The sequence below is a fragment of the Triturus cristatus genome, chromosome 6 (genome assembly GCF_964204655.1).
Source record: "Triturus cristatus chromosome 6, aTriCri1.1, whole genome shotgun sequence".
NCBI lineage: Eukaryota > Metazoa > Chordata > Amphibia > Caudata > Salamandridae > Triturus > Triturus cristatus.
Genome location: NC_140589.1, coordinates 142,857,996 through 142,877,700, shown reverse-complemented (window position 1 = coordinate 142,877,700; position 19,705 = coordinate 142,857,996). Strand labels below are relative to the sequence as shown.

Sequence of the window (19,705 nt, the reverse complement as noted above, 5' to 3'; positions counted from 1 at the left end):
GGGAAGGACGGTATTGACTGGGCAGCTGTAGATGCAGTATTGCTCAGTGTGTGGACAGTTGTGTTTGAAGTACAGATCTTGTCTGAACAACTGTATGTGGAAGATATCATAGAGTCTGGACACCTGTAGGAAGGCACTATGTCTGAACAGCAGTGTGTGTGGAAGATGGCATGGAGTTTTGGCAACAGGGTGTTAAGGATGGTAGTGAGTCCGAGCAGTTGTGTGCGAAGGATGGCACCGTTTCAGGTCAACTGTGTAGAGAACGGTTCTGAGACTGGACAACTGTGTGGAGAATCCTACTGAGCATGGATGGCCATGTGGGGAGGACAGCACAGAGTCTGGGTAGTTGTGTGTCAAGGACAGCACAGAGCCTGTGCCTCTGTGCATGGAGGATAGCTCAGAGGCCAGGCAGCTGTGTGGAGGACAGCACAGAGTCTGGGATACTGTATGTGGAAGACAGCACAGAGTCTCGGCCACTGTGTGTGGAGGACAGCACAGAGTCTGGGCCACTGTGTGTGGAGGACAGCACAGAGTCTGGGCCTCTGTGTGTGGAGGACAGCACAGAGTCTGGGCCACTGTGTGCGGAGGACAGCACAGAATCGGGGCCACTGTGTGTGGAGGACAGCACAGAGTCTCGGCCACTGTGTGTGGAGGACAGCTAAGAGTCTGGGCCACTGTGTGTGGAGGACAGCACAGAGTCTGGGCCTCTGTGTGTGGAGGACAGCACAGAGTCTGGGCCACTGTGTGCGGAGGACAGCACAGAATCGGGGCCACTGTGTGTGGAGGACAGCACAGAGTCTCGGCCACTGTGTGTGGAGGACAGCTAAGAGTCTGGGCCACTGTGTGTGGAGGACAGCACAGAGTCTCGGCCACTGTGTGTGGAGGACAGCACAGAGTCTTGGCCACTGTGTGTGGAGGACAGCACAGAGTCTGGGCCACTGTGTGCGGAGGACAGCACAGAGTCTGGGCCACTGTGTGTGGAGGACAGCACAGAGTCTGGGCCACTGTGTGTGGAGGACAGTACAGAGTCTCGGCCACTGTGTGTGGAGGACAGCTAAGAGTCTCGGCCATTGTGTGTGGAGGATTGCAGAGTGGCCAGGCAGCTGTGTGGAGGACGGCACCAAGTCTGGGCAGCCATGTAGCAGATGATACAGAGTCTAAACAGATTTATCTGGAGATTGCTATGGAATGTGAGATGTTGTGAGGAGGACGGTACTCAGGCTGCACAATGTGTGGAAGCGGCGATGTGTCTGGACCGCTGTATGTGGAGGATGCACTGAATCTGGGCAGCTGTGAGTCGAGGAAAATACTGGGTTTGGCAGTTGTGAGGAGGATGGAATGGAGTCTGGGCACTAATCTGTGTGTGAAGGCCAACACAGATCTTAGGCAGCTGTGTGAACACTGGGAGTAAGGCTGGGTGGCTGTGTAGTGAACAACACTGAACCTGAATAGCTTTAAGGAGTTGTGTGGTGGACAGTTCTGAGTTTAAACAGCTTTGATTGCAGGATGCTATTGAGTCTGGGCAGCTGTGGGGGGGGGAGGGTACTAGTCAGAACACGTGTGTGGAGGATGCATGGAAAAGCTGAGACTGCAAGGGACAGCTGTGTGTAGAGCAGGGTTCTCCAAGGGCCGAATCCATGCCAGATTTTTAAGATAATGACATTTATCTAAATGGTGATATGCTAAAAATCTGGCATGGATCCGGCCTTCCAAGACCGACTTTGGAAAACCCTGGTGTAGAGGATGCCTCTGACTCTGGGCAGCTGTCCGTGGAGGAGTTCTCTGGATTTGAAGAGCTTTGTGTGGAGCAGGGCACAGAGTCTGGGCTCGGTGTAACGGTCGGTACTCAGTCTGGGCAGCTGTGAGGAGGATGGTACTGAGTCTCAACATCTGTGTGTGATGGACAGCACGGGTCCAGGCAATGTGTTTAGAGGATGTCTTGGAGTCTGAGAAGCTTAGTGGAGCAGGACATTGAGTCTGCGGTGTGTGGAAGATAGCACGGAGTCTGGTTATAATGTCATTTAATTGCAGACTCAACAGCATTGAGTTCGGAAGCAACATGTGTTGCCTGCAATGGGGACGCTGAATGAGAGCTTGCGGAATGTAAGTGTTAGCGGCCCCTGGCACAAAACGCCACACCAACCAGTGCGGGATTACCAAATAGGCAAAGTATGTACCGGCCTGAGGGGCCCGCGATAACGGATCAAAATAATATTGATTTGATCTTGAAAGAAAATTACAATCAAGCTTTCTTACATATTGTTTCAAAAGATAGGAAAAAATGAATCGACTCAAAGAAACGAAAACTTTACATTACATTTCTTTACATAGAGAAAATACCGTATTAATGTAATGTACCCATTACAACTTAAAGTGCATAGTTTGTCTCTTAAAAGCTCATCTTCTGGCAGCTGTAATAAAAATCCGGTGCATTGGGTATTAGTAGAGCATTTGCGAGGGGTTGGGGGGGGGGCGACATTTAGACTGCCTAGGGGCCGCCAAAGGGTTCAATCACACATTGACACCAAGTCTGAGTCCCGCGTGGAGTGGTGCCTTCACCAGGGGCTGGTTTCCATCCCTCCGCAGTGCTATCTTCATGCTGACAACCCCGCATGGAACAGCGGCCATGTAATACATCCTGGGGCGATGAGAGTGAGGCCGGCTTTATGTCCCTGTGTCGGCTTATCGTCTCCCTTTCCTCGCATTCTTTAAAAAAACTTTGTTCCAAGCACCCTTTCAGCACCACATAGCAGATAAATGAAAGAACAGCCAAGTTAAGCACTTTGCGCCCTCAATGCTTTCAACAGCAAACTACACGCCGTTTGTGGCAGTGGTGTCCAAGTCCAGTCACACACAACGCTGAGTAGGGCATGACTTCCAGGCAAAGCATGCTAAACGTGTGTTACAACAATAGTTCACACTTGCAGCACTTTCCCAGCCCCCTCCTTTACCCCGTCATCATTTCTTCACACATGGCTTCAACCATTTTCTTCAATATAACAAAGCAACGTATTAACCTAGACCTGACATTTGCAGTGATTTCTTATTCCCTGAACTAATAAGAATGTTATTATCAATTTTAAGGGAGAACCTTTAAAAATATAGACAAATACCACATACTAGGACGCACGCACCGCCCCGCGCCGCTCCAACAGAGCCCAAATGCCTGAGTCCGCCAATGCGAGCCCGGGGTGGCCAGGCCAGCAATGCACGGGCTCAGGGAACAGGGCGCCTGGGTGGATCATGGGATGGGCTACTTGGAGTGGAAAACAAAAAGATAACACGAAGAGCATGGGATGCAACAATCGCAGGTATGTCACGTGGTTTGTTTACAGAGTCGGATGGGTACATAACTCTCTCTGATGTCTGCATTGGATGTGGCAAACACAAGTGTTCTGGCCCGGTGATATCAGCGCTGGTGGTCAGCACCAGCAAACACCGGCTCAAAGTAAGCACTGCTCCTCCTTGTATGTCACTCAGAACCTTCAGGGAAAAACATTCCTGTAATTCACTGTTACCCGTCTGTTATTCTATATGTTGTCTCGTTGATTATTCTACAGAATTTGCCCAGGATAGACATAATCAACCATGTCCAACATTCAAGACCATGGACATCAACAGTGGGCTACTCGCCTCGTTACAGACAGTCTGCACTAACACATGGGTTTAAGCCTGTTCATAAAAAAGCGAGGGATAAACTGAGAAATGGCCTGGGCTAGTCTCACCCACAAAGGTCAGTTTATCCGGCTGACAAATTCTTCAGTGATTTATTATTCTCAAATTAAGAATTTCTTTTAATTGATATAGCCTTAAAATGAGGCATATCATCCAATATCTGAAACCTTTCAAAGATTATGTTGTGTGTTTGTTGAAATCAGTAAATATAACAATATTAGATTAATACTTTTGTTTGCATTTCAAATTATTTCTATTCTGTCTATTGCTCCTGTACTCCACACGATCCCTATTATGTTCAGGGATTAAAGCCATTCATGACAGCGCCGAGGCCAGCAACCAGAACTGCTGGCCACAATGACATAAAACAGGGATCTGTGCTGGCTCCAAACCGGTTTAATGTATATCTGGCTGACTTGTCCTCTGTTTCAAAGCAAGAGACCTGCTTTCCACCAAACTTGGAAGCCTCACACATCACTGTTGATGTTTGCGGGCAGTTTCAGTCTTATGGATCTAAGCCTGACAGGTTTCCAGGGGCTGTAAACTCTTTGGAAGAGTACAACCCACTAAATATCTCACTATCAATGTCAGCAAAACAAAATGCTCTGAATTGTGGTGGCATCAGGCCCTCACCGCATTGGTCCACCAAAGGTATTGCAGAGCTGCCGAACGGAGACTATCGCCTTCAGCTTTTCATCAGCCAATGTCAAGATGATGAATTGAAAACACATCCTTATAAAGATGTGCAGGGATGAAGTTTAGAATTGAGCTCTACAGCTTGCTTTCTAACACACTGCTCCCCCAATTTGTGTGCGTTTAATATGTGGGGGTGCAGCAAGACTTGTAATGAAAACCACTGGATACATTTCTCTAAATTCTGTTCCACGACAGCAGAAAGCTCAGCCTAGGCACAAGCTCCCAGATTGTAAACACACCTGGCAATCTTTACTAGAAGTACCCCTGCCCAACAAAGCGTTTTCAAGGGATGCTAGTCAGGTCCACAGAATACAAATCATGTGTCTCAGTGCCCAGGAGGAAGAGGCGCCCCTGAACATTTGAACCCTTTCTTCTTCTCAAATAGACATTCCATTGACCAGGAGAGGAAGAGGAAACAAAAAGGATGAGGCTTGATTCTGCTTTAACAACATAATTAACAAGCTAATTAACAGAGACTTTTCATATTTTAGAGCCCTGCTTTGGCACTTCCACCCTTGGGAAAGATGTTTTCATGTTTTGCAGTTCAGCTGCTCGCTGTTTCAGAGACATGCAATATCACAATGGCTGTCCTACTGCAGGGGAAATGCAAATGCCCCCCTCTTCAGTACCTCTCCTGTTAGGAAGGGAGAGGCAGGTGCAGTGTGAGAGCAGGACCAAAGAACACAACAAAGCTCCTTGCATTTTTAGGTTTTAATGGAAGGAGGTAAAGGTTGGGATTAAAGCGTTTCATACATTCATACTTCCCAACTCCCCGTCTTTAGACCTATAATCCTGACTTGCAGACCTGTGCTTATGAACCTGTACTGTTCTTTTTTCATATAAAAAAATCCAAGTTGGGTGAATGTTGGAAGGAATCTATTTTTAGGTCTGGCTAAACAGCACTCAGCTTAGGCTCCATTCACATTGATTACTTTGAGTACCGCATTTGATTAGCAGGAGTTGTATGCTTCCACTGAAAAAGAGTGCTTGTATTGCACTGGCTGCTGATAACGTTTATGCTCGATACAAACTGTGTTGGTTATGGTGACAAGCCACTGATCAAGGCTATAGGCTTAATCCGTTTATTATGAAAAGTTATGATAAAAACAGTAGTCCTGACATATTTATTGTGAAAAGCGTATGTTCAAATCAACTGGCATTTAAGGGTAGATTGTTATTCCTTAGAATTAACCACTTGAATGCAGAGGACATGTCACCTTTGCAAAGATACCACTACCAAGTGCATTCCAGCCTGGGGATCGCAGCAGGACCACAGTCCCCAAGCAGGGATCCACATACTACACGGCAGGGAAGGGGGAACAACCACTCAGACATGGGCAAGTGTTCCCCAGAACAGTCCTTTGCCCCGTCCCCCAACCCTCTCGGCGAGGGATTGGGAGGATTTACCCCAAAAGCACCCTCTAGCAGGGGCAGAACGTCCACTAAACACCAGGGATTTTTTATGAAAAAAGGGGTGGGGTTGGCCCAATCTTCCGACCAACAGGTGGCAGCAGAAAGCCCACTGGATGCCATGGATCAATTACCAAAAAAAGAGGGGCGGGGTGGCCCACCCTGACGTTGTGTCATGTTCCATGCCAAAATGGGCACCACAGTCTTTCTGCTTCCGGTGGCAGATAAGGGGTTTAGCCCCAGTGTGCCCAAAGGGGGAAAGGAGATGGAGTGGGGGCAGAAAGCAAAGTAGATGCAATCCTTTGTGAATCATGTATGCACATACATATGGAGGGGTACCCAAAGTTCACACCACTCAGTATGCAGAGGATGGCTTCTCCAAATCCGCACCTTCATTTCTCCTCTGGTTGATCAAAGTTACAGATCTGATTTGCACAGATATTATATAGTAGTTACCACACCCGAAACAGGACATAGTATTTATTAATCACAAGGCCCCTGACTCACAAAATCCAGATTTCTGTGCAGAAATTCTGTATTTGTATGGAAGCGTTTCCCTTCACAGGCAAGGAGGAAGCCAGGGTGAGGGGTGGGAAATAAAAAAGGATAAGGGCATCTTAGGGTGGTGACAGACCAAATCTTGTTATAAAGATGGTACTTTGTATAAATTCCAAAAACAGTGCATCCGTTGAAAATGCATCAAAAAACGGAAGGAGAAGGTGTGTTTGAAAGTGCGATGATCCCGGTGGGCCCTGGGGTATAGGAGAAGGGATTTCTCCATAATGAAAACATTTTCCATCTACAGGTGAAACTGGTTTAAATAAATAGCCAAATCTAAACCGGCTGGCTGTGTGCAGGCTGGCAATCAGCCTGGTCTAGATGCTGTGTGGGAAGGAGGTTTGCATCAAACATCGAAAACATCTTACATTTCAGTGTAGCACTGGCAAATACGCGTGAACCCCAAAATGAGGGCATCTACAAAGCGCGGTGACTTAAGCAGAGGCACTTAGATGTGCTTTTCTGAGTGAGATTCTGAAAACTTTAGCAAATTCAGTTCATATCTACGTCAAAAAGACCCTTCTGCATTCCTGAACATTGGGTATGTCTCTGACCTAAACATCCTGCCTGTGGCATTCCAGTGAAAGTTATCATCTCCTGGCTTAACCAGTGTTCTTTACAAGCTGCAGGTAGAAGGTGATCGTAAGTAGCACATATGTAATCCTTTCCAGGCAATCCCAGCCCCATTCAGTTCCTTGCATGCAGTGAAAATCCCGGAGAGGGGTCATGTGTTAATGAGGGATGTATCACAAGAAAAGACATACAGGGGCCATGAGTCACAACTCTATGATTTGTAATATCACATAAAGTAACACACCATAGACTGTAAAAGCAATTCAAACACAACACGCTTTTTTGGTTTATTTAGCATGCAACATTGTATGGCAAATTAAACCCCTTTCTCAGTTTGAATGAAACAGACAGGCAGGCATCCTTTTCCCGAATTCCTCTCCCACTCACGGCTTCCAGTAACAGGCCTCATGGCTTCCCACAATCATAAAAAGTCAAGTTATTTCACAACTCGCAGCACTTCCGGTCTGCTACTAAAGCATGTTAACAACGACTGCTCATAACAGCCACTGTGAGCTCGAAGTAACCAAAGGTCCATAACTTTACAGGATTTTATTTTTTAAACAATGATTCATGAGTATTGTTGTTCACTGAACTATGTAATGCAATATTTCACTTTTAAAAAATGTGCTGTGGCTGTTTGCCTGTGAGGTTTGCTTGGTTTAAGCCTTTGTTATTCCCAGCTGGGGTTAAGTGAACTTGGGAAGCAAGGCAAGAAGCGGGAAAGGGCTTGGGGCCAGGGAGCAGTGTGCTCTCGCAAGTAGAATCTCCCAGGGTGTCAGACTACAAACATGGCCAACAACATGGCGGATGCCATAGAGGCCTTTTGCACTGCCAGCACCAGCTCGACTGGGAAATCAGTGCATGGACTACGTGGTAGGAGTTTAAAGAAAGGGCAGTGCTTAATTTGTAAAATAAGGCCACTCCAGCTTGCACCACCCATTTTTTTTTTATGCAGATTTTTATAGCGCGAACTCGACAGAGGGTATTGGAGCGCTTTACATGAGCACCACGTTACAAGGACACATTCATATTTTTGTTAGGCACGGGGAGATTAAGTGATTTGCCCACAGGATGTGGTGTCGACCCGAGGCTCGAACCTTGGTTTCCCAGCTCCAAAGTCGGCAGTCTAGCCGTGAGACCACATCCTCTCCAATTGCCGCTGCCAATGACGGTACTTGCACAACTACTAGCCATCATACTGCTACAAGTGTGACACTTCAGACCGTTCGAGGCCCCCAAAGCTTTAGGAATGGCTTTGGATGCAGGTATTAGTTGTTTTTATATCTATTTGCTAAAAAAAACAACAGTTGTTATACTCATCTCTGTAACTCACAAACAGCGCCACCTGTTACTAGTCCTGGTTTTGTCAATTAAGTGCCAGTGCCAAGTACTGGAAACCACCGGCTCAAATTAAGCACTGAAGAGGGGTACATCAGAATCACTGACGCGCAAGAGTGGGTGTGATTCCAAGACAAGCAATCAGGAGGCATGATGCACACGCATCAGACGTCCCGCGATGGGGCTCCGTCATGAAGGGTCAAAAAGAACATGCAAAGGAAGGTGCAACAGGGATTCGACCTCCGGAACCCTGGCTGTCAGGCAAAGGAACGGGCTCCAGGGTTGAAGCCTGGTGCACTCACCTCCCCGGAGCAGATTAGACCGACTTTGTCCATGTGAGCGCCGTGGACATATTAAGGTAGCCCAATCCTAATTTCTGCCCTCCTACAGTGTGTAATCCGAAAGAACAAGGACAGGAATATTCAAAGCAATACCCTACGTGGCGAAGACCAGTGATGGGGGAGGGAAACTGTGGTAGTTTGTGCGCGAGCACAGAGTGGGCGCGTGAGATCTGCTAGCCATGTACTCAGAAGTTGTTCCCACTTCCAATGAGAGAACTGTGGAATGTAGAACATTTGACCAAGTCGTGTTTCATTTTGGGGAGTCAGCTGGTGGTCATCAGGGAAGGATTGTTGTGATTGACACTTTACTTGCAGTAACTTAAAAAAACATACAGCTCTCTGTTCTCTCTTATATCCTTAGAAAAACCCTCTCCAACCATGTCAGTGCAGGAAAAAGGCGACCGCGGGTATGGAACAGTTTTTGGTAATTCTAGTCAACCCTGGTGCAAGTGCAGCGAAGACTCAGGATTAAAAAATGTACGCAACCACCCAGGAGCGCACAGGGATGCAAACGAAGCAAGTATGTGGAAATGATAACTACATTTGAGGGGGGGAATGAAAAACCTACCAGAGTCGACGCGAACATTTGCAGGTCTAGATGTTGCTACACTAAACGAGTAACCCAGCATGAACACGGCAACATCAAGGTTAGAGGTTCTACAAAAAGAAGTCGTGGTCTGCTTTCAAGCATCCCCGGGGAAATATTAGCTTTCCAGAAGGGATCTCTTCTTCGATAAAAGTACTGCGATTTCCAGTTCATGTGCCCGTAGGGAAGGAAGACCATCCGGGGAGTCCAGCCGATGGCCACATGTCCGCAAGAGGCCTCTCAATGGATGTTATGAGATATTTCGTTCTTCTCGCTATCGCTACCTCCTTCTGTCATTCATGTCAGCCAAAGCATTCTTGTTGGTTGCACATCCAAAACCTTTTAACACGTTACAGCATTGTGAACATTCAGTAAAGAAAGGCCATTAATATGTACTTACTGCTCGATGCGGGGGGAGAGATACAGTTTGGGGAACACCTGAGAAGCTTCTGTGTCTTCAAAACTAACGGAAAGGAGGGCCACATCTTCGCCGGGGTCTTCATTTGCATCCTGCATGTAATATAGAATACATGGCATTATGACTCAGAAATACAGGCCAACAGGTTTCAAGAAAGCATACCATTTTGGCCATACCCATTTTCAATGTAACCTAGCATTACCTACTGAACTGATTTAGAATTTGCTTACATTGCAAGAATTTTGGTTTATGTTTTTTACAACTTTGCTCTACGCATGTTGAATTTTACCAGCTTTCCAATACGTTAGACCTTTAGATCCAATGGAAACTCTATGGGTATTCGGTTGGATAATGGATGACATTGAGGTGGTGATCAAGATTCAAGCCGTTTATAAGGAAGAGGGAGAACGTTCGGACAAATAACGGGCTATGCGTCCCATGGTCTAGTTGGGAGCGAGCCTGTTTTTTGGTCCCACCATCAGAGAGCGTTTGCGGCTGGTTAGCAGCAGTCATATTGTATTGTATCAAATATGGACCTATAATCAGCTTTATGTCTGTCCCTTGCTCAAGTTTTTTTATATCGCTTGCACGTCTTAGTACCCTGCTCTTGATTTGATATCTGTCCTCCCTATTCCTATCTTTGTCTTTGAGCATTTCAGTCTCACTGTGTATTGATTGGGTGAGTTTCATCCTTCCACTGCTGACGTCAGACCTTGCATTGCAATGCTTGAGGTACTATTCCACTCACTGTCCCTTCCTGCTCCACTTTTCCTTTCGTGTGCATGGTGTCCATCTGGGGGAAAATAAGCATTGACAAAGTCAATAGGTCTGGACCCCAAGTTTCACGGATGAGACAGATTGGCTTTGCCACGCTGCTCTGTTGTGGCCTGTTTAGAATGCCCAGAGCCCTGTCCAAAGGTCGGTATGGTGGCCTGTAAGGCGCTTTGCTGACTGAAAGCTTTTAAGTGTGCAGTCTTAAGCTCTTTCATGCATCGCCTGTAGTTTGTTTGACCTCTGAGCGGGTCTTCAGGTTTGTTCCTCAGCAGCACCATGGCTTTCCAGTGTCCTTCCTGTGGTTGGATGGCCCAAGGATGTTGACAAGAGTCATACATCTAAACATACTGGTGCTTTTCACCATGGAAAACGAGTCGTAAGATCTCGCGAACATTCATGTCCTGAGCGAACCCGTCACTTGGATTCATGCACAAACATCCAGTGGCACCTGAACAGAATTACAAACAATGCACACACGTGCATTGTGCTTGGGTACACTCTGCCACGTAAGCCTGGATGGAAATACAGCAAAATAGCGAATTTTGCAGCTCAGTAGGGGCCAAACCGTGCAGTTGTTGTGCATTATCTCCCATTTTGAGGTGCAGAGCTCAGGGTGGGGAGGTAATACTACACTTGACAAATACTGGACCTAGATGTATCGGTAATTACCGGCTGCGGTATTACCGACTCAAATGCCAAACGGGATTCTGCAGAAAACCCTCCTTGTTTCGATAGTTTTAGTGTATTAAAATTCTATTAACATCTAACATTTCATTTACATTACATACACATATTAACACGAATTAGAAAAAATAGCATATAATGAGAAGTAAATGCATTTCTAACTAAACATTTCTGTAAATTGCAGTCATTTTTTAATTTAAAACAATATAGCATGTGAATAAAAACACCTTGATTAAATAACAGCGGGGGGAGCTGATCACTGGGGTTTTTTTTTTATTGTCTGCTGCACACATACGCCTTTAGTTAAAGTGTCACAGCATAATAATATGAAAGGGGCAGGGTTGACGGAATAAATACATGGTGTCAAACATCTCCCTTAATGCAATTAGTATTTTTAAAAGCCACTTATAATTTCAATCAACCCTCTGCTACAAATTACAGTTACACCAAAATGAACTAATTGCGACTATCTGTGCGAGGCTCCATAAAAAGGTGAATGTACGTCCACTCTGGGGGCCAGCAAGAATTTTGCAATGAAAGCGCAAAATTACACTGATAGGTGGGCATATTAAAGAAGATCATTTTTTGTCTATAAAATATGTTAATATAGCAGCAAGAGTCACAGAAAGGGGCGACAGAGCGTTTTGCACAGTACAACCATAAACAACAAGCATTGGTAATGAATCGGTTTCGCCTATGTAATAAAGAGCTGTTTTCATAAATCATCGTCTGGGAAAAGGAAAGAGCTCGCTGACAAATAACACAGGAGTGGAGAGGATGTGATGCCGCGGCCAGAGCTGCTGACTCGAGAGCTAGGGATCCCGATTTGAGTCTTGGCGGCACCTTGCAACATCCTGTGATTCTATGCAAATCACTTTATCTCTCCGGGTATTAAATTGTTATATAAATATGCTGCAAGACTAAAAGGCAAAACTTTATGAAAATATAGTTACACCAAAGGGGATGTTAACAGTATTTCGGCAGAGGGAAACTGAAAAGAGAAGCAGATGAGGAACAAACATTAGTAAATGCAGGAAAATATTCTACAGCCACTAGAAATGGATGAAAGGTAAGTGTGACGCACAGGAACCAATGAGAAGCCAGGAAAGAGTTTATATTAAAACCAACAGATTTGTCAAGCACAGTGCGAGCGCTGTGCACGCGGAACCTAAAAAGTGAGTGGAAAAAGAATCACAATTTTAGTTGCAGAGTAACATACGGAGATCATAAGTAAATACGCGTTTTCAAGAAGAGTAGTGAAGGAAACAATGAAAGGAAGACATAAGAGTAGTGCTGAGGTCATCATCAGCCTGTAAAAAGAGGATAGGAGGGAAAGGATATTTGAGTCAAGGGGAGGAGGGAGAGACGAAGCTCACGGTGGATGGGAGAGGACCTAGAGAACCAGTTATTGGTGTAGAAAGGTCACAGGAAGGGGGACGGCAGAAAAGCACCAGAAATTCTTCTTAGTTGCTTGGACCTACATTACAAATGAACTCTCAATCGCAAATTTCCATATACAACTTCCAAAATGATGAGTAGCTGAGCCTCAGAATAGCTTTTTCTTATTTTCAGCTTTCCACAGATTACTCATTTATATAATTATTCATAGGACCCTTGGGAAGAAGCTCTTGGTCGTCAATACTGGAGGTGAAGCTTAACCTCCATTAAGACATTACCGACACCTAGGACTTTTCTCCACCGCAGAAGCGAGGGAGTAACGGAGCTGAAAGAAAAGAGCTACCAACAGGAACTTACGCCCCTCATCCCCATGATCCTGGCAATGAAGGAGAGTTTAGGGGTGAAGGTAGGAACACAGACTGTGGATCAGTATAAGAATTACCAACGGTAAGCAATGCATTCTTCCAATGCATATTACTTCCTTAGATTGATTTCTGCAGTAAAGTACGTAACTAATCCGGTGGAGGTTTGAGGGGTGGGAGGATAGGGAGTCTGAGGAAATGTGGACCACCCTTTTAAGGATAAAACTTATGAAACAGAGTAGGGGCGACCGCACTTTGGACCAGGAAGCAGTGCCCAACCCAGGACTACAATTGTTTCACCATTCAGGATTCTCTTCTACAAGAGCTGAATAAGTTGAGAGCCCTTTTTGGGTTCAACCTTTGAAGGCTCTCTCCTGTTTTGGATGGATGAGGAGGAGGACAGAAGACAGGTACATGGATTATTTTAACAAATTAAAATGAGGGTGTTTGATGAAAACTTATCTTTTCCTTCTAGAATACCATTGTCTACCAGAAAATCAAGAAATGCAAGCAATGACCTCCAACATCTTGGCAGAAATGACTACAATTCAAAACACTGCATTTAAAGTCACGAGCTTCAAAATATATGGGTGAAGAGACTTGAAAAGCAAGTCCATTAAAAAGCACAAACCAGACCCCGGTCTCACTGAACATAAACTAGCAGCTTAAGAAGAAAACAGCTACCAAGCGTTTCAAGCACTGGGAACCTGACAGACAGTAAAAACCTTAGTCAGGAGAATGAAACCATGAAGACACATCAAAGAGTCGACGCATATACAGTTCAAGAACCTGAGTGTGTCTATGGCAATGGCGGCAAACCAATAAATCAGAGTACACTACAGGACAAAGGCGTTGGCCAGAACAACCTGGTTTTTATCCGACTTATGGCTGGCCGAGATTGCTCAGGTAACCCACCTGCTCTCTTTCTTTCCCTCCAAGACGTCATCAGAGAAAGACTCTGTACTCCAGTGCCAAATACCAGGCCTTCATAGCTTCTGTTACAGAACATTGATCCACGACGCCACCCAAGTCTAAAATATAATGCTCGAAAAAACCCACAAAGCTTTTTTTAGGAGAGGGAAGTGTCATGTCCAGCAGTTCCACGGCATCCTGACTAACTTCTGCTCCCCCTACCTAAGAGTCAGTTCTAGGAAGAACAAGACACTCAGGGAAGAGGGCCAATGACTGGGTGCGGAAGCTAGAGTGTTTTTTCTATTTCTAGTGTAGTAGCTGTGTTAATGTGGAAGATAAGGGAGTGTGAGTATGGTGCAAGTGTGAACTCAAGATCATTTTTATCTCTGAAAAGATCCTTTCTAGGGTGCATGTTTCTGCGAGCCAACGCATCTGTCTTTCATAACTTGCTCTCACAATGGAAAACAACTTCCCCCTTCCCGAGACGGCCTTCAGTGGCACAGGAAATGTTCCCTGGAAAAGAGCCTTGTCCTGCCAGGAAAGATTCTGCGGGAGATACAGAGTGTTCTCCATGAGCAGACTAGAGTAGGAATAATTCTTCATTACAGAGTTCAGAACATGCAGACAGTCTTAGCAAACAGGAAAGGCATCTCAGACCAAGAGTGGGAGCAGAGCTGGGATAAAAGAGCCCTCAGTACTGTTTACTCAGATCAGACGCAATTTCGGTTTATTGTGGAGTCGTAAAATCAAGGCCGAACCCAGGGAGAGACCTATGGGTAATGTAGAGGAAGAGTAGGAGCAAAGAAAAGGACAGAGGGGGTTGAACATTGTTGAGTAAGAGAAAAGAACGAGCAGGTCGGAGGGATGAAAGAGTCAGAGAGAGGACAAGAGAGGTCTACCACTCTATCTTCCCCTCCTGGCTGTTCGTCCAGATCAATACCAACCCATAAGCTGTAAGACCCTTATTTACATTTGCAAAGAATCCCACACTTTTCAGATTATCTACATTTTTTCAGAAACCGTAGCAAAAATCTAGCAAGATACCAATGTGGGCTTCGATGGAAATGAAGTAGCAGACAAAGGGTTCCCTTCCAAAAGAAAAGAACCGGAACCAGAGCTCAGAGGAAGAATGACAGTAACTCTTTTCTTATGCAATATCTTCTGCATTAAAACGCAATGATGTGAAGGATGCACTAATATACCTAACAAATATATGTCTGTATGGGTGTTTGCTAACGAAAAATAGGTACACATTTGAAGACCCTCATAGAAAAACCTTTGGAGCAAGAGTACACCCACACCCAGGCAGGAAAGGGAGGCTGGAGGTCAGGAAATCAAGGCACAAAATATCACCCTCCAACACAATCCAGTACAAATATATTGCCACGGTAATATATATATGGGAACTGTAAATGTACTACTCTGTTTCAAATACGAGCAGATGTACTATTCTATTCCAAATAGCAAATCCATTCTTACCGCTAGGAAGGAGTCTGCCTTGGCTTTTCTCAACAGAAAAGCTGCATTTTGACAAAACATATTTACCACTGAAACATTGCAATTCACTTTGACTAGGGCAGGAAGAGACTGATGGTATGAGATGCATGTCCCTACCAAAGACTGGAGAGAGTGTGTAGCCTTACGGCTAGAGCGGTCGACCTCGAAGCTGGGGAACCGGGTTTGAGTCTCGGTAACAGCGACGCTCAACATCCTGTGATTCTGGCCAAATCACTCAATCTCCCCGTGCCTAACAAAAATGAATGTGTCCTTGTGTAACCAAATCGGTGCTCATGTAAAGAGCTCTGATACCAGATATCTTCGGGTCTAGTTCGAGCTATATAAAACTCTTTTAAAAAAAGACTGCAGGACATTCACATGCTTACGCAGGCGGATAAGAAAAAACACAAATCTAACAATTTAGCAATCTCCTCCGTTATGCTGCAAGAGGTTGGACTTTCCTAAATTCTGATCCCTGCCCAACAATATCACCCTACAATAACCACTTTCTTCAATACTGACAGCTCCACCTTCTACCCCCAGACTAATGAATACGCCTTCACTTAGGCTGAGGAATAGTTGGAACTCATAGACATAATATTTTCTCATCCTCTGCTGGATTTATTTAAATCAAATACATTACAGGGACCAGACAACAGATTACGTGGCTAACTCCATGGAGGAGATCTGCTCCCTGAACATGTGGAGTGGAAAAGATATCCCGCCATGTTTACCTTTTCCATTAGTCACTTAAAGAAACTCACTACGAAAGTACTATAGGAGAAGACAGAGGGCCCATCCGGACAGATGTTGCCTCCACAAGACACACAGTTACTCCGTAAAATGATGCAATAACATTACCTCTGTTTAAGAGTCTTGGTGCATCTACTAATGAGATACTCCAAGGATCTGGTAGGCATGCCGTACATGTAGTATAACCCATATCAGCTAAATCAGTGCTTTGGGTCCCGTAGAAGGTGTTGCAAGAAGGTAGAATAGGATGATGGTGCAAGTAAGATCAATCTCATCTAATTGAGAGGGTGCCAGAGTGGCAAATAGGCAAAACAAGGCTGAGGTTTTTGAGGGTGGCTTGGAAGTCCATGACAGCCACCACTCTTGTACATGGCTACCATCCCTACAGCAAGATGAAGCTGGTGAACTTTGAACCTGTGCATGTTTTACACCTAGGCTATACAATACGGCCCATGGAGAACATACAAAGTACGCATGACAGTTTGGTCGGCCCAAGACGGATGGCCAAACCATCATGCGCTCTTAGGTGCCCCAACCACTCCTACTATGCTGGCTCTGACAACAGCACAGCCCTGCCCGCCCATCTGCCTCACAACGGAAAATGATAATAACATAGTGTTGTTATCATTTAATTTTTCCTTTTTCCACTGCTCAAAGAGCAGTGGGGCGGCCCTCCTCCGACTTGGTGGAGGAGCAGCCATTGCAACTTTAGCAGGTTTATAGAAGCAACAGCAGCTGGCATGGCTCGCGGTAGGGGGTGCCAAGGGTTGACGGGGTCAGTGTAGCGAGAGGGGGGGTGAAATTTAAAGAAAGAAAAAGCTTACCTTGAGGCCGGTCCTACGTCGCTGCTCCTACCTCCAACTACAGGAACAGGAAGGAGGCAGGCAGATTGGTCTGAGCACAGTAACACAGTGCTCAGCCAGGGGCTGGAGGGGTGGGCATGATCTCCATGTAATGTAGTCTGCATGGAGAACAGGGAAGTGCACATGACTGTCGAACAGTGATTGCGCACTTAGGAGTGCCCCTGCCCTGCTCCGTGAGCAGAACAACCCAACCCACCCGCCTGCCCAAATGCAAAGCAGCAGGAGATGCCACGAAGCATTAAATGATAATAACTTAAAGCCATTAGCATTTTATGTTTCTCTTCTTCACATTGCTTAAAAGCAGAGAGGCGAAGCTCCTCCGCCATAGCAGAGGAGCCGCCCCTGTAGAGAAGGTGAAAAGATACTGAAGGTCAGGAGGCAAAGCATACTCCTGTTTGGGCAGTTATGTCTTTAACAATAGATTACAGGAAGGACTAAAGTTCCAAACTACATAAGCATCTGGTGTCCCTGTAGCTTTTAGGACTTGCCTACAGATAGCATTAAGGACCTATTCTGAACACAACACAATACACAGAGTTGATTTGAGTCACCCTCATTCATGATCAGATGACTTTATTGACTATCTCTGGCCCAGTGCTCTTAATTCAATGGCTTTCTTCCCTATTCTTGATTTTGTCCCACCCCTGGAACACAGCTTCTATAGCATCATTTTAATTGGAATGGATTAATTACTTGTGGACATCTTGTACCGTCATCACTGGCTTAACTCATCATCAAGACCAGGACTAGTGAAGTTAGAGGGAGGGATGGAGGGAGGGCTTACTAATAAAATTGTTTAGAACAGATAATGTCGGCTAAAAAGTAGTACTGTACTATGAGAAGTATGTTGCACTGTACCCAGGACCACTGGAATTATGTGATTGTGCGGGTGCAGTGATTTTCGCATAATTAGAGATTTGGCGCATTTGCCACATAATCCATCACCTGCTACATAATCTGAAGATTTTAACAAACAAAAAATCTTTCCCTCTCAAATGGTTCAAAAGTTACCAAAAAGACATCGACAACTGTTGCCATGCACTGAAAGGCCCATTGCAACATTGGATGTGTCACCTTTTTGTTGCTCTTTGCTATACTTGTGTATTAAAATGATTCTAATGAGGTTCAAACAATGGCCAGACAGTGTTACCAAGTGTAAAAATGACAAAATAATTAATATTATTACAAAATGTGCTGCATTATGCCGCCCAATCGTACTTTTTTCCACATAATTTACTCAACCCGGCCACATACTCTAGCCGTCTCCTGCCACATAATTCCAGTTGCCGTGATTATACCTCAATTCACACCACACATCCTCTCTTGAAAGTCGCTTTGGTCTGCTCGCCTTGATCTGTCCATAGCGAAAGACACATAAGTGACCCCACTTCCAACTGCACACAGAGCACCTTGAGGGGCTGACTGTAGGGGAACTGAACTTTATCCAGGGCTTTAAGTGGACCGGATCTTGAGCAGGTGGTGAGACGGGTCCCTAACGGGCTCTCTATTTTTACCCTCACCCTCGGGGTGAAAAAAGAAATCTTAACTCTGCAGCAGTACCACCTTCACTGCCTTTGAGGTAACTTCAAAGAGACTCTTTATAGTTCTTTCAGTCTCATTTCAAAACTGAAGCATTTTCAATGTTTTATGCAACAAAGGCAAAGTTGGTGCTTACTTACAGGCAACCAACAACCATCCACAAAGCCAATAGCCCCGACTTGTAGATTTAATGTTACTTGTTGTATTATATATCAAGATGCAATGACAGAGGCAGGAAAATACCTGTCAGGCGGCACACTATGACTATGCTAAACACAGATTTTTACTTTAGGTATTTTTAAGTCACGCCCTTATTTACATCGGCCACGCCCCTTGAAGAGAATCCCAACCAGCTTCAAGTTTTTTCATTCGACTTAAACCCCTTTCTTTTCATATGTGGAGAGCTCACTCAGTGGTCCGGGAATGACTGCCCGGCATGGGGAATCTGACCCAGTGAATATAGCCCGCCTTCCTGAAAGGCGACCTCTGGTAACCCTTCACTGTGCCCCATCGACATCCGCGCGAGGCACGAGCATGCGCGCTGCACGTGACCTGCAGGTGCAGCTCCCGGAGGCAGCTGGGAGAGGGCTGGTCAATGCTGCAGCCAGCAATGGAGACTCACGCACTGCAGAAATAAACTAGGCAAATCCAGCCAACGGTTTACCAAGCCAAAGAAAAAATCCACAACATTATGGCAAACCAGGTTGTGTGACAAGTTTAGCTGTATTAGTAAACTGAGCTCGCCGAATCCGGCTGTCTGAGCAAGAAAACAAAAGATCCCGCGCACGCCTGCCCTGCTATGGGTGAAACCATAGAGGCGCTCTGCCTTGGGGAGCGGCCAGGGGCCCGTCCTGCTGCCACCCTCCCGCACAGCTGGCCCTGCCCTGCTATGGGGTGAAACCATAGAGGCGCTCTGCCTTGGAGAGCGGCCAGGGGCCTGTCCTGCTGCCACCCTCCTGCACAGCTGGCCCTGCTGACTGCGCGAGCTTTCTCGCCATAAGTACTAAGCTGTCTGTAAATATACTTTCTTTCTTTCTCTGAACCCACGTAGGCTGCAGAGTGTAATTAATGGGATATCCAGAAAGGCGCCCTTTGTGCCGGCAGCATCCTTCGCCCTGCGTGGAACAGACCCGTCTGCGGAGAGCGGGGATTAGCACGGAGGGTGTTTTCCAGAAGAGCCGGTTCTGACAGGAATCCTGTGATTAGCCGGGATCCTCCCGAGTGCCGTGTACTGGCTGGGCGTGCACGCGCTCACCGCCCTTTCATTGTGCGCCTGGCAGCAAGGGATCAGGTGCAATTATGTAAAAGACACATTAAACCTGAACTCT

At 45.8% G+C, this 19,705-nt stretch overlaps 1 protein-coding gene across 4 annotated transcripts in view; it reads right to left on the bottom strand.

Moving 5' to 3' along the window:
* BABAM2 (BRISC and BRCA1 A complex member 2) overlaps positions 1-19,705 on the bottom strand; it is a 922,754-nt gene that overhangs the window by 527,706 nt on the left and 375,343 nt on the right. For all 4 annotated transcript variants that reach the window (XM_085610363.1, XM_085610361.1, XM_085610360.1 and 1 more), the window contains one exon: positions 9,578-9,687. In XM_085610363.1, the coding sequence (XP_085466489.1) occupies positions 9,578-9,687 (110 nt within the window). The remainder of the gene's footprint in view (positions 1-9,577; positions 9,688-19,705) is intronic.